Consider the following 14,891-nt stretch of genomic DNA (forward strand, 5'->3'; position numbering starts at 1 on the left):
TGAAAACTGAAGTTCACATAAAAACCTGTATGTGACTATCTGTAGCAGTCTTATTCACACTTGCCGAAAACCAGACCAGGCTACATAATCCTTCAACAGACGCACAGACAAACCGTGGCACATCCCTGCAATGCTACGGTGCTCAGCAATAAAAAGGGACCAGCTATAGATACATACCACAACTTGGATGAATCTCAAAAGTGCCCATCATGCTGAGTGAAAGAAGTCAGGCTTACAAGGCTATACTGCATGGTTCCAAAAAGAATTTTGTGTCTTTCTCAAAAAGACAAAACCATAGTCATGGCAAGAGATCAGTGGTTTCCAGGGGGCTACAGGTAGGTGAAGGGCTTGACTAGAAAGAGCTAGCATAAGACCTTTTCTGGGACATAGGACTGTTGTGAATCCTGACTGCCATGGTCACTGCTCATGAACTTATAGATTTTACAACTCACAGAACTAACTGGACACCAAAACAGGTCAGTTTTCCTCTATAGTAACACACACACAAAAATTAAAAATAAAATTAAAAACTGGACAAGACAGCACAATCCACAAACACGCAGATGTGCGCACGATGTATCCGAGTGCGGTGGCTGGCATCCTGGGTCTGATGACAGAGTCCTCAGGATGGTCATCTCTGGAGTTTCTTAGAAGGTAGAGAGGCCAAACTACACTCAGCTGTGTCTTCTGTGCATTAGTCGCAGTGAGGATGCAGAAGGGAGCCTAGAAGCCTCCTCTTCCAATATTCCCTTCATCGTGGCCCCAACACAGACTGAGTGGGTGGAACGTAGGCATCAGGGCACTTATTCAGCAACAATGCTCTTTGCGCCCACCTGTCCACACAGGTGGTTTAAAAAAAAAAAATAACCCAAACAATGCAGGCAGATGTCACCGCTTTAAAAACATTCAGGATCTGAATTTAACCAGCCTTCAAAACAAAAACTAAAATTTGTGTTCTCATTTTCTTACTGCTTAAGTTGTTTAAAGCATGCACAAGAACTCCAGAACAAAAAATTGCCAACACTTTGCCTCCTTCCTCAGAAGGCATTTTCCGGCAATGATTTTAGTTGCTTCTTTCCTTTGGGAAAGTAATCAAACACTCTTACTTTTGTTTTGTACTTCTCTGACTAATTTAAACCATTTGCTCACCGCTGCAGATTTATGAGGTTGCCAGCTGCCGGTTTATTTCACTTTATTTTTTACACATCCCTGGCAATAAAAATAGCCATAAGACAGTGGAAGGGCAGGTCAAACCCACCTTCTAGGAGCTGATGGCTTTCTTCCATGAGCAGATGCTAAGGGGATGAGCACAAAGAGGTACCTTTAATTTGCTCTTCTACCATGTGGGTGAATTTATTGATGATTTTACGGTCACCGTTTGGTTTCCCGGGGAAAAAGACATCAAACAAAACTACTACGTAATAATCCCAGCATTTGTTTTCTTTTTTTGCTTTCTTCCAGACAGTATCCTGCCAGCACCGTTTGAAGTATACTTGCTTTGCTATCTGAAAACCAGATTTCAGAGAAAAATGGAGAAGTCTCATTTTTTATGAACCCAAATGCTTTGGTGTTTGGCCATCTCATTCACCTGCAGATAAGACTACAACAAGGAATTATTTTGCCCTGTGAGTTTTGAACAGAACCCTGGCCCCAGCTGTGGATGAGAATCCAGCCCAGGGATTTTGGTGACAATCACAGAAAGGTGGAGCACTTCGAGCTGAGGCTGGCTTGTGCACAACTTGCATAATCTCCTAAGACCATGGCTTTCTATTCATGTCCTTATTCTTATGCAGGGATTTTTTTTCCCCCTTTACTTCTCAAGGCGTCTTGATTGTATTTTCTTTCATTCTTAGGACTACTCAGTGAAGCATGTGGGGCAGAAAATATTGCATCAACTCTACAGAGGAAGTGAGGTGCCTGAGGCTACGTTGGATCAACCAAGGCAGAGCTGGAGGACCACCAAGGGGCTGCTCCTACTTTTCCAGCACCGTCTCCGCAATTCAAGGCTTTTCAACCAAAAATGCAAAACCACCAGGGTTCGGGTGGCTCAGGCGCCCAGCTGCAGGGATATTCTGGTTCCCTGGCACTGCTGATCGACCATGGCTCCCGGGCTCAGGTTTGTCTGTGTGTCTGGCACGCACTTGGACAGGGACTGAACAGCACGAACTGTCTGAAAAGGTGCTATCATTCTGTATATGCAGCCAAAGGGACTGTTTCTTTTTTCTTTTTGTTTAATGTTTATTTGTTTTTGAGAGACAGGGAGAAAGCATGAGTGGGGGAGGGGCAGAGAGAGAGGGAGAGAGAGAATCCCAAGCAGGCTCTGTTCTACCAGTGCAGAGCCCAACGCGGGGCTCAATCTCCCGGAGTCCAAGATACTTGTCCTGAGCAGAAATCAAGAGTCGGAAGCTCGAGTCGGATGCTCAACTGACTGAGGCACCCAGGCGCCCCAGGGACTTTCTGTTTCTAGGATGCAGGCGGGCCTGGCAGCCAAAATGAGCCACATTAAGTGTCACTTGGGACCATCCAGTCATGCTACCCTCTGTAGACACAGACCGTATAAAAATTAGAAAACCACAAGAAAAAAGGAAACCCTTCATACTTCCATTTGTGATAACCTGATGACATTTTACTTGGAAAAATATCATTAATACTACTTAGAGATGGCCCCCAAAATGTGTTCTCAAGTTTAATACTCTTATGAAAAATTACTTCCTTAATGAAGTTGGTCAACCGCTCCCTCAGGTTTTTGTGGCACAGCCGGATACATATCACTGGGTTGCTAAGCAAAGCCACAGGATGTAATTTAATACATCCTAATCACATTTGGTACCCAGAGGTTTCAAATGGCCCTATTAAGCCGTGGTGCCAGGCTACCGTGCCTGTGTCCAAGAAGCAGACAGTTTGTTTGGCGAAACGCCCTTTGGGCACAAGCTCGAAATCTTATTAGTAAAGATCTGTAAATACACAACAGCCATCGCTTCTCAGTCCTGACTTAGCTCCTAAACAACAAGCCCAGAAAGTAAGCTCTGGCTAATGGTCCAGGACATGGATCTAGAGTATCTAGGCCTCTCAGGTCCTGGAGATCAGTGGCCAGAGATGGCAGGTGACAGATGAGTGTGTCTGGTTTCCACTGGAAACTCTTCGGCATGGCTGATAAGAAATGAAAAATACGCACGGGCAGCCTTCAGATGAGACATTCTCCATTAGGGTGAGGTTTGCCTCCAGGGGATGTCTGACAAAGTCTGGAGACATTTTTAGTTGTCGCTGGGGTGGTATCACTGGGTGGGTGGAGGCCAGGGATGCTGCTACCCGTCCTACAAGGGAGGGGACGCCCCCACAATAAAGAACCGCCCCAGCCAGAATGTCAGTAGTGACAGGGCTGAGAAATGCTGTTTAGATAAAAACTGGAAAAAAAAAAAAATGCGCAAGTCCATTTGCTGTTGTGACTCAGGATGCATTTAATGAGCTCGCATAACACACTGAACTCCCAGGCAGGGTCAGCAGTGATTTCTACGGCTGTGCCCTCCCACAGAAAACCATTCCACACATCAGCCACTTCTGGGGCCACGCCACAGGTGGCGCTGTCGGGGGGCCTGTGCTCCTCCGGGGGGGCTCCTCATGACCTTTCAGATTCCTTCTTGTTCTTTCTGTCGCACGAGTTCCGGCACAGAATACACTCCCCATCCCCAAGGCTCAGGGTCTACACTTCAGACTCAGACTTCGTACTGGCTTGTAGAAGCCAGGCACAGACTGGTACTGGGACTCTCTCCTCATCTTGAAGGTGGGGAACAAAATAGCCGTACCTCCTGAGAATCTGTGTAGAGCACCCGGCTTGCGCCCGGGCCCACAGGAAGAAAGCTACAGAAGTCAGGTTTAGCGCTGTGGTGGTGTTTCTGTACAATCAGCACTCCTGTTGTTATCATTATTCCTGTCTGGATCGAAAAGATATTCAATGGGGCACCTGGGTGGCTCGTTGGTTAAGCGTCTGACTTTGGCCTGAGTCCTGATCTTACAGCTGGGGAGTTCGAGCCCTACACTGGGTTCCACACTGACAACGCACAGCCTGCTTTGGATCCTTTGTCTCACTCTGTCCCCCTCTCTTTCTCTCTCTCTCAAAAATAAATAAACATTAAAAAAAAAAAAAAAACCAGGTACTCATCTGGAAAACAGGAAAAAAAAAAGTGATTTGAGTTATTCTAAAATCTCAGTAACTTATTGTATCTGAAACTTTCCCTACCCTAGGAGAGCTACATTTCAGGAAAGAAAAAGGCAAAACCCAAAGGAATCAATCTCTCCTGATGGACTTTCAAGTTCTCATGACAAGAAGGGGAAATATTTTTAAAAGGGGAAGCTGTCATTTTTTCCTTCAATCAGCCTGGCTCTGGCTGCATTTGAAGCCTCTCTTTGTATGAATCTGAAGCTTTTGCAATCGCCGAAAGACACTGTTAAGTAAATAGGACGGCTGGAATGTGTGCGAGGGCCCACCATGCAGTTTGTTCTAGATGAAAGACACGTTGTACTTGGTTCATCCAGGCTGGCAGCCCCCATCTGCCTGGGGGCCAGCCAATGCCCTTCTCCTCCCTTACTTCTCCGGGGGCCCCAGAGAGGGGCAGCCTCACACCGAGGCTTGGCCTGCCTCCTTCTCACCGTCCAGTAGCTGCCTCAGTGTCCCTCTCTGTGTTTGCCTGCTGTCACCTGCTCTCTCTCCTTTATACCCCTGCCTCAGCGGGCCACATGCCCTCACTCCGTGGCTGCGAACCTAGATACATTCATCTGCTCTGCTTCCTTGCCTGACTCCAGGGCTCCCGGCTCCACTTTCTCTCCAGCCAGAAGGCAAATGCAGGCCCCACCTGAGATCCGGCTCCTGGAACACAGCATGTGTCTGTTTCTCAGAGTAGAGCTGCTTAGGCCTTGTACTGGTTTCCTAGAGTTGCCATCAAAATACTATAAACTGGGTAGTTAAAAACAACAGAATTCTCTCGGTCTGAGACTACAAACCTGACATCAAGGTGTCAGCAGGGCAATGTTCTCTCTGAAGGCCCTGGGGGGGGGGGTGCGGCGGAATTCTTCCTCATCCCTTCCTAGTTTCTGGTAGTTGCAGGTGGCCCTTAGTGTCGTCCCTTGGCTTGTAAACATCACTCCAATCTCTGCCTTGGTCATCACACAGCAGTCTGTTCTGTGTGTGTCCTTGTGTGTTCTCGGTCTTCACAGAATGGCACTCCCCTCTCTGTGTCTCTGTCTAAACTTCCCTCTTCTTATAAGGACATCAGTCACTGGAGTAGGGCCCACCCTAATTGAATATGACTTTATCTCAATTACGTCTGCCAAGACCCTACTTCCAAATAAGGTCACATTCTGAGTTTGTGGGTGGATGTCAATTTTGAAGGGATACTACTAACCCAATATAAGCCTCTAGGAGCACAGTCTTTCCAAAGTACAGAAGCACGCCTGGCCTGCTGGGTTCAGACCCACTTGGCCCCAAGGGCTCCACTGCTCCTTCCCACACTTGGGGCCATGGGTGAGCCTGGCAGCTTGGCCCTGGCCCTTCCTCACTGTCAGGGGCTCACCCTCCCTCTTCAGCCAGCCTTCACTGGTCCCGTCCACTCTCCAGTGCCTCAGATAAGGCTGTGCACCCATGAATCCAACTATGGGAAGGCTTTAAAGGGATCCAGGGCTCCTTGCCACTAGGAGGATGGTGAGAGTGTCACCTAACGCCACAACGCAGCACCCTCACATCCCCACGGTGACCCAGTCAGGGGGCCCCAGGCTCTGTCGCCCATCTGGCGGAACCTGCGTGCCAGGTCCCTCGCTCCCCTCACGTGTTCTCCATGATTAGAACAGGAGCTTTAACTTGCTGCAAAGTCATAGCAGCCCATGGTGGCGGCAGAACGGGGCCTGGCTGAAGAGCACTGAGCCCAGCAGACCACGCAGTCACAGCTAGCGACCCGTCTCCCTCCACTGCTGCCATTCAGATCAACACCTGCTCAAGGGCGGGTGGCATGGGTTCTTCAGCGTGTCACACAAAACCTATCCCTTCACGTCCCAACGAGCACCGAGAGTGAAAGAGAGCCATTCGCGTGGGTGGGAGCGCACAACGAAATCCCTACTTGTGAAACCGTTCATTAAGCTTGTTCGGTTGGAAAGGTTATTCTTCTGTGCTGAGGTAGGCGAGCACGGTCAGAAAGCAGGCAGTAAATGAACCAGACAGTGAGGATCACTGAACTTCATAGGCCAAGCGGGGCTTCCCCCCACAACCCAGAAGTTAAAAAAAAAAATGTGCGAATTATTAACATTATTCAGAGTTTGGCTGAAACAGAAAAATGGCAAGGCACCCTGCGGAGAAAGTCATATTGGACACAGTAATGCTTTACATATGGGACATGTTAACAGAGCACAAATAATGCTTGAGAGAGCTTCTCTTACCTCAATTCCTTCTTTGTTTAAGGCATATTCATCAAAATTCAAAATGGCTATCTTAATCGTCCTCGGGGGGGGCAGCACTGTCAGACCGATATTAATAGCATTGCTCCTCTTGGGGTCCAGGACGATGACCTCCTGCCTTTTTCCATCTGCAGCAGTTTTCTTGGTGATAAAATAAGGAGAATCCAAGATTAATGCATCATCTTTGGTCCTTTCTGTGTTTCATTATTAAAAGCAAACTCACTACTTATTTAGAGATGAAAACAAATGGCCCTGATTCAGCTCAGGACTGGCTACTGCTCAGCACAGAAGAAAGAGATCAGGGATTAGCTCTGAGAAGCCGCCAAGCATGGGTCAGCAATGGAACTTCACGAGTCAGACACATTACAAAATAAAATTGATTTTCCTTCAATTGGGAAAAATGTGATATTTGGCAAGGAAAAAAAAAAACCCTGTTTTTTTCCATAGAGGCAGTGGAAACAGAACTAAAACCTCTCAAAGTTCCCTTCCTGCAGGCTGCAAGGTGTCGGAATGTGCCTTGGTTGGCCTTAGTGCACATGGTATGTGCCGAGAAGATAGGAGTGGTGAGGAGAATCCGGCGTCGCTGGCCTGCCAGCCCCCCTGCATCCCTGGCCACACTGTCTCAGGGAATCCCCTCACCATTTAAACATCCTGTACCCCTCATAATGGAGCACCTGCCACACTTAGACATCTGGGTGGCTGCCCATTGGGCAGCTGAGGGGGCGCCTTCTGAGGAAGGGAAGCAAAAGGGAACCTGCTCAACAAGAATGAGGGATGAATGGGCACAGAGGCCAAAGAGGGAGACAGGGGACAAGAAGCGTCCAGGTGTCCTCAAAGAGCCCTAGTGAGTCTGGCTTCCCTGCTGACCTGGGTGCTCCTTGGGGGCAGGTTCTGGGCTGGCACATGACTTGGTAGAGCCTACCAAGTATGGGACTTGGTAAGCCAACATGTGTCCAGAGTCGAGATGACAAACCCCCCACCCTTCAGCTCTCAGGGAGTTCAGGGCAGGTGGCGACGGAGGAGAGGGGAGGAGTCCTGGCTCAGCCGGCACCCTGCGTGCGCTCAGATTCCTCCCCTGGGACAAACAGAGCTGGAAGGATGACTATTTTCACCTATGTAACAAGCCCAAGCCCAGGTTGATAATGATGAGCAAGGCACAAGGGATGTCCGGAAGGAAAAGACACATTCAGCACGGGGATGGGTATGCTCCCCGTGGGCAAGGGCTCAGTGGCGGGGTGGTGGAAGAGGTCAGGCTCTGAAGGAGTTGACGTTGACCTGGACCCTAGGGAATGTCTAGGGGAGAGCCTGGAGTTGGGGAGTGAAAATAAGGAGATAAGAAGTGGCTTTGTCTAGCTTGCTGGAAACTGCCAGGGATGAAGCAAGAGGTTTGGGGGCCATAGGCAGGGACCTCAGGAAGCAGCTGCTCCGATTCTGCTGCACACAGGCCCCAGCCGAGTGGCTGATGCTGCTGTCAGTCTCTTGCACTGAGGCCCTCCCTACTGGCTGGGCCTTCGAACAGCTGAGCTTTCTGGAGAAGCTGGCCTGCTTTAACACTGAAGGCTGCAAGCTGGCAAGGAGAAATGGACTGTGGTTCCTTAAGCCCTACTAAGCCCTTCCAAACTCAATTGCTAAAATTCTATTTTAAGTCTTTAAATATGCATTTGGGAATAAATTAAAATTTCCTCACGAAGACAATAACTGAAAGCATCCCCAGCTGTTTTGCAGCCTGGTGGCCAGGAGGAACAATTCTTGTGGGTGTGATCAGGTTTGAATGCCCAGGGACATGTGGCCTAGAAGCATTCCACTCTGCAGGGCGAGCTTATCTGCTGTGTATTTAATCAAGTAAGCTTATTAGGAGCCCCTGATATTCAGCTTTTAAGTCTAACATATTATTTTGTGTGTGGAACGCTAAGAAGGAATGAGAAAAGGCTTGGCAAAATGCTGAAGGCAACAAAGAGGGATGCCAGGACACGAGGCCTGAAGATGCTTCAGGAGACATCCTGTGAGCATAAGGAGGGCAGCATGGATGGCAGAAGGAGACTGGGACCTGGCATAGGAGAGGCAACTACCCATAGCCAGGCTCCAATACAGGAGACATTTCCTGGAAGGCAGGGATTCCCTGGGAATCATTAGCTCTTAGCCCCTCATCTATATAGGCCCTCTTTACTCCAAGAGCCTGGCAAGATGCCTGAGCAGACTCAGCCCAATCTAGCTTTTGTGCAAATGAGAAAAAGATGCCTTCCCTGGGGAGACACAGCCCCATGGCAGCCTGCACAGCACACAGCCTGCACACACCTATGTGATGGCTCTGAGCCGGGCACGTCCTTGTCTCCATTCCCAACAGCATTCAGTTTATACCAGTGAACACACCCACATACTCTCCTACAAGTCAGGAAGAAGCAAGCCGCTGAGCATCCTGAAATAACAGGGACAGCTGTCCCCAAAGGTGACTCCATGTGTTTTCAGAGCACTTTGACCCACTTGGTAAGGGAAAGAATAAGAATTAAGGTAATATCTGAAATTGAATTGCTCAATCTCTGGATTTTATCCAAAAGGTGTTTTAAATGCTGTTCCTCATCATTAACACAGACTCCACTAGAGGCCACTGAGCACCCAAGTGCCCTGGCGTCCGTTCTGCCCGAGATGAAGGAGGAGATCATGTGGGGATGGCCTACTCTCCCCTTCCCTTCCATGATAACCTAGAGCAGTACCTGCAATAAGCCAAAGTTTTCTGTGCCCAGGAGCACATGCCCACGTCTCAGGATTAGCAGTCATCAAATTCGATCCATTTTAATTGTCATTCTGTGATCAAAGTCCCAGCTCAGCAAGTCTGATCTTTACTATGTCCTTCACATGATCCTGCGACACTGTTTGCAGGGCTCTAGGTCTTAGAGCAGGGCCCTATAGGTTCTACAGAGTAGACCCCATCCCAGGAAGCTGATCGCTAGGTGAATCTGGGGCTGCAGGGAATGGTCACAGCCTTCTCCCCAAGCATTGGTAGTTACTAATAACCACTTAAATTGACCATCTCCTCTATGCTTCTCAAAAATCCTGCAACTCTATGGTCTTGGATGCTGCCTATTTGAAGCCTCTTCCTGGAGGGGCACACTTCTGTCTTCTTGGAGGCTAGACCTTCAGTCTTCTTGCACAGCTTGGGAGAAAGGAGCTGAATTGCCTTAGTGACCTCCTTCCTGACCCTTATCCAAGGTCTCTGCTTGCCTTTATAGCATCTCTTTCCATGGAGGGTAACCTCTTCTCTCACCAGTTTGGACCTTACACCGCCTCCCCTCTCCCTACAATCTTCTTGGCTGAATCAGAAACAAAAACAAACAAGCCCTACATGGCATACAAGACTGAAGCATTTCCCCAGAGACAGTATTTCTGGAAAGGCAACTGTTGGCACACTAGAGGATCCCTGAAAGTTGGGGCTTCAAAGGTGGTGCTATTCTATATGCTGGGCATTACTGCCTGGTTCTGGTCAAGAGTTCAGCTTAACCAGGTTGAAGCAAAGCAGAGCCTGGCTTCTTCCCAGGGTGCCCCATACCCCTTAAACAAGTTCCTTTTCCCCTGAACACTTATGGACATATTTGGAAAAATGGCATGTACAGAGACAGATCCACAGTGGTTTCCCCCACACTGCCTTACTACCACTCTTTTGCTGGGGCAACTATCTCATGCCAGAGTCCAGTGTTCCCACTTCACTTTCAGCCAAGTCCTAATCTAACATGCTGTGCCCAGAGCCTGGGCCCAAGGGAGCCTCTTTCTAGCAAGCCTTTCTTCCCTGATGGTTCTCGAGACTCACTGAGGTGGAGGACCAAACTTTGGCTGATTGACCTTTTTATCAAAAAGTAGCAGAAACAAAATGGAATCCAAGGATCACATGGACAGACTCGGGAGCCCTGAAAGTTAACTTCAGCTGGGATGTGACCATTCATGGCTGTGTGACTTTAGCAAGTCACTGGACCTCTCTGTGCTTCAGTTTCCTCTCTGGCACACATCTTGCAAGGTTTCCTGTGAGAATGAAATGCGACCACGGATGTAAAGCAGCAAGAACAATGCCTGGATCACGGTAGGCACTACAGAGGTATTTGCTAGAACTATCAGAATAGCATTACTGGAGAGTGTTATGCTAAGTGAAATAAGTCATACAGAGAAAGACAGATACCATATGTTTTCATTCCTATGTGGATCCTGAGAAACTGAACAGAAGACCATGGGGGAGGGGAAGGAAAAAAAAAGGTTAGAGAGGGAGCCAAAACATAAGAGACTCTTAAAAACTGAGAATAAACTGAGGGTTGATGAGGAGTGGGAGGGTGGGTGATGGGTCCTGGGGAGGGCACCTGTTGGGATGAGCACTGGGTGTTGTATGGAAACCAATTTGACAATAAATTTCATAAAAAAAAAAAAAAAAAGAATAGCATTACTGGAATTAATACATGTGAAGCACTTATGACAATGCTTGGAACATATTACTTTCTAAAAATTAGTTCTTAGCTATTTCACCACCAATGACTCCTTTCTATCATTTCTGTTCAACTGACATTTTAAAAATACATGGTCTACCAGTATATATTTTTCATGACTAATGTGTCTACCACATTTGCTGATCAAAGACATCTACATAAATAAGAAGATCAGATCAGATCAGTGTCCTTACCCTGGAGAGTGATAATTCCAGAGGAAAGTATAGAGACTCAATATTCAATTTAGCCTATAAAGCTCTTGCCATGGATACAGACAACTCTCAAGGGGCTTTCTAAATGACTGAAAATAGCTCATGGGTGCTTATTAGAGTCTGCACAGACCTCCAGGCACATGGAATCCCAGAAAATGAGCATTCCTTGAATGGTACTAAAGATCTTGCAAAAAAGAATGTAGAGAACACCTCGGTTTCTGTTTTTAACAAAGAGAATATCATGGTGATTTCCACAGGCCAAATTCCCTTCTGAGGCTAACAGACTGGTCTCTAGGACTAATTGAAAGGAGCATTCTGGAGAAACAACAGGAGATTCTCCTTTTCCAGGAGACATGACTGCTTCCATGACTGATGGCAGATGGGTCAACATTAAGTGACTCATTATCACTAGATAGGAGAAACTCAGCATTATGTAACTGAGAAGAAAACAGACTGATCAATCTCCTGACACTTTCTAAAGGAAAACCAGAAAATGTAGTTTATTTAGATCAAAGCACAATGGTGAGTGCACAAGAGAGTCTTCAGTGGTACTTCTAAACATCAGTGATGCCTGGGCATCATCCTCAGAGATTCTGATGTCCTTGGTCTGGAGCAGGGCACAGGGATCATAGATGTTAAATGATCTCTCATGCATCTAGAGAGACTGATTTAGACTTTTTGAAAGTCTAAAGGCTTTTGAGACAGGACTGCTAAGTAGAAAGTTGTTCTTCAAAGAGGAATGCAATTTAAAAACAGGAAACAAAAGGGAGGGATAAGAGAACATTTCTTAAAATAGAAAACAGTAACAGGGTCCCCTATCCATTCAAAGACACAATAAGGACTGGTCCTGCCATTTTTATGAATGATGTAGGATCAAGTCTCCACAGCTACAGACAATGCAGGGAGTTTTTCTTGATGTTAAAACGAGCCTGACACACCCAACAAATACCGAGCTCATCCCAGTACTGGGAGCTAAGCTGTCGATGACAGAGAAACAGTCTTTCCAGATTCAGGGGTAAAGCAGCTTGCGAGGCTCTGGGGTTGGGTGCAGCTGACTGCTGAAGGCAGGGCCACACATCCTGCCACAGCTAACTCCATGCAACCACATCATGGGTGTGGTTCTTGGAAATAAGACAGAAAACCTGGATCCATGTCTCTACACAGCCCTGGGGCTTCTGCCCATGGCACATGCATAAGGAGGTCCAAGGTCCAGAGAAGGACCACGGTGAAGGCGGAAACTTCCCCATGAGGGGACAGTATGAAATGAGAAGCACACGTGGAGGCATGCCATCTGGGCAGGTAAAAGGGCTTGCTTTCCAGTGTGTTCATCCTGCCCTGAAGAATCACCCCCTTCGACTTTTTAAAGACTGATTTTACTAGAAATAAAGGATGCGACATTTAAAGAATGGATATTCAGTATACAGAACTTGCCACCCCAGAGGGTGCTGTGACCGAACACGGAAACTGAACTAAGGATGTGATTTAGTCAACAAATACCCCTCAGCTGGAGAGCACTCCCATGAAATGCACGACCTCTCAAAATGCTTCTCAGCATCGCAGTCACAGACCCTGGGTCTGGCTCAGCAGGGCACTGGCTTTGCAATGATAAATCATTCCTCCTCACTCTCCACTAACTGCCAAGAGAGTGACGCCACTGGATATTTTCAAAACTGCCTGTTGAGAAAGTGACAATGACAATGAGACCACAATACAGATGTCATAAAGATGTGACAACTGTGGAATATTCCTAAGTCCTTGTAACAAGGGAGACTGATACACACGGGCAAGCATTAAGGCAACAACGACATCACCCAACCATGTTTGCATAAAGGCTGACAAACCTGTAGCTAGGAATAGAGTTTCTGAGGAACTTGGCAGAATAGGCTTGCCTTATCATGAAGCTTAGGGAAAAAAAGCATTCATTTCCCAGTTCTTCTGCAGCAGTCTTCCATAGCTGAGGCCGGCTGCGACACAGCTGCCTTACTGATGATAATGGAGTATGTCTAGTACCCTAACCAGAAGACCTCTGAGAGAGAAAGGGAGGGCTCTACATACATGCTGGGACAACAGGCATACACCCGGGCCAACCTGGATACATTAGATGTATGGTCACCCCACCGAAGTCCCAAAGTTGGGTTTTCAATTTCCATATGATAGAATTCAGGTTTTATGAGGGTGATGTTAAATAAAATAACATTTCAGTATGTCCTGAACTTGAGTATAGGGTAGGAAAACTTGACTCCCTTCTTGGGAGAATAAAATGGATTGGGGGATGGGGGAGTCAACGTGGAACACGGTGGTGAAGGGATCAATGCCTCCCTCCTTGGTGCCTCATTTATCACTTTAAATCAATGGTGCACAACTTTGGTTGAGTCCCTGAGGTGCTTTTAAAAATAACCCAGGCTGGGGCTCACCCCAGACCAAATAATTCATCATTCTTTGAATTTTCTTAAAAAGTCACTGTGAATAGCTTCTGATATGTTTTGAAATGTCAGAGTAAATAAAGTTGAAAAAAATTCTCCAAACCCATTTTGGAATCCCCTCCCCATGATAAACTTAATGAGCCCAGGGGAGGAAGACAGCATTGAGCCCTCAAAGGGGAGACCAAGTCCCTTTCTTCCTTCCAGTTTTCTCTTCCAGTCCACACCTGTCTTGTGTACTGTCTGTAACTTAGGACATAAAAACTGCCTTTTGGGAGGAGGGACTTTGCTGCTCTTGATTAGGCACATAGGATGAAGGCCACTTCCTGGGGCTCCTCAGGATGATACGAAGTCCATGAGGGTACATCCCCATACCTCCAGGGGCTTTCTGCCCTGACATCATTCTCTGGGGTCACTCCTGTGATCTTCTATGTGATTCACCGCATCTCAGACCAGCAGTAGGAACACAACATGATGAAATTTAGCACAGGATTTCTGTCTTTCTCCACAAAACATAATTAAAGTCATCTTACTAAAAAGCTATATATATTTCCTTCTGAGACAGAAAAATAGATCCAGTTCCAAAAACTATTTGGAAAGGAAATACAAAAGCATATTTTCCTGTTCTTATTTCCATTAACTGGTCACCCAGCCTTGGATCTGGAACATGAATCTTTATTTTGAGGGGTGACCTGGATGGTCAGAAGGATGCTCTGGAGCTCCGGTCTGGTATAAGTTTTCTGACAAAAACCAAAACCGATTCCCTTTGCTCTGTGCTGGCTTGTGAAGTCTATTTCATTTTTATTTGTGTTGCTATTGTGTTTAATGAATAATGAATGAATTCACAAGCCAGAATTCAGAAGTGGTTGTTTACAGCTGTGCTGTATGAAAATCATAATCAAGGATTAGAAACGGAAGTAAAATTGGTTATATCTGCATTAATAACATACACATAAAGATTCAACTCTCCATTGTGATGTATTTTAATCTTAATGTGCATTTTTTACCTTTTGTAACATTTGTAAATTAGTTCCTTCTCACATTTCCTATCTCCGCCCACCCTGCTCCCAAGAACAGAGGTATGGGTTCTTAGGTCCCACTGTAGGACATTCTGGAATCTGTTTGGTAAAAATTTCAATATATTACTTTTCTCTTATGCTCTCATTTTAGAAAAACTAGGCAAACAATTGTTCTTTAGCCAGGCAATCAAGCATTTTAAGAGGTCACCACCTACTTCAAACAAGAATGGAACTTCAGGCTACTGAGAGGGCAGTGACCAGACTCTTGTCACCAACCAGAGTAGAGTCAAGAGAAGGAGGGAGGCGGGTGAACTGCCCATTTTGGGTCCCCTCAAT

General features: G+C 46.7%; 1 protein-coding gene across 14 annotated transcripts in view; it reads right to left on the bottom strand.

The window, feature by feature from the left end:
* The window catches only part of FHOD3 (formin homology 2 domain containing 3), a 472,216-nt gene that overhangs the window by 41,618 nt on the left and 415,707 nt on the right, over positions 1-14,891 (bottom strand). For all 14 annotated transcript variants that reach the window (XM_040479041.1, XM_040479040.1, XM_040479036.1 and 11 more), the window contains one exon: positions 6,424-6,582. In XM_040479041.1, coding sequence (XP_040334975.1) covers positions 6,424-6,582 — 159 coding nt within the window. The remainder of the gene's footprint in view (positions 1-6,423; positions 6,583-14,891) is intronic.

This window comes from Herpailurus yagouaroundi, unplaced genomic scaffold, assembly GCF_014898765.1.
Source record: "Herpailurus yagouaroundi ecotype Mexico unplaced genomic scaffold, PumYag 142, whole genome shotgun sequence".
NCBI lineage: Eukaryota > Metazoa > Chordata > Mammalia > Carnivora > Felidae > Herpailurus > Herpailurus yagouaroundi.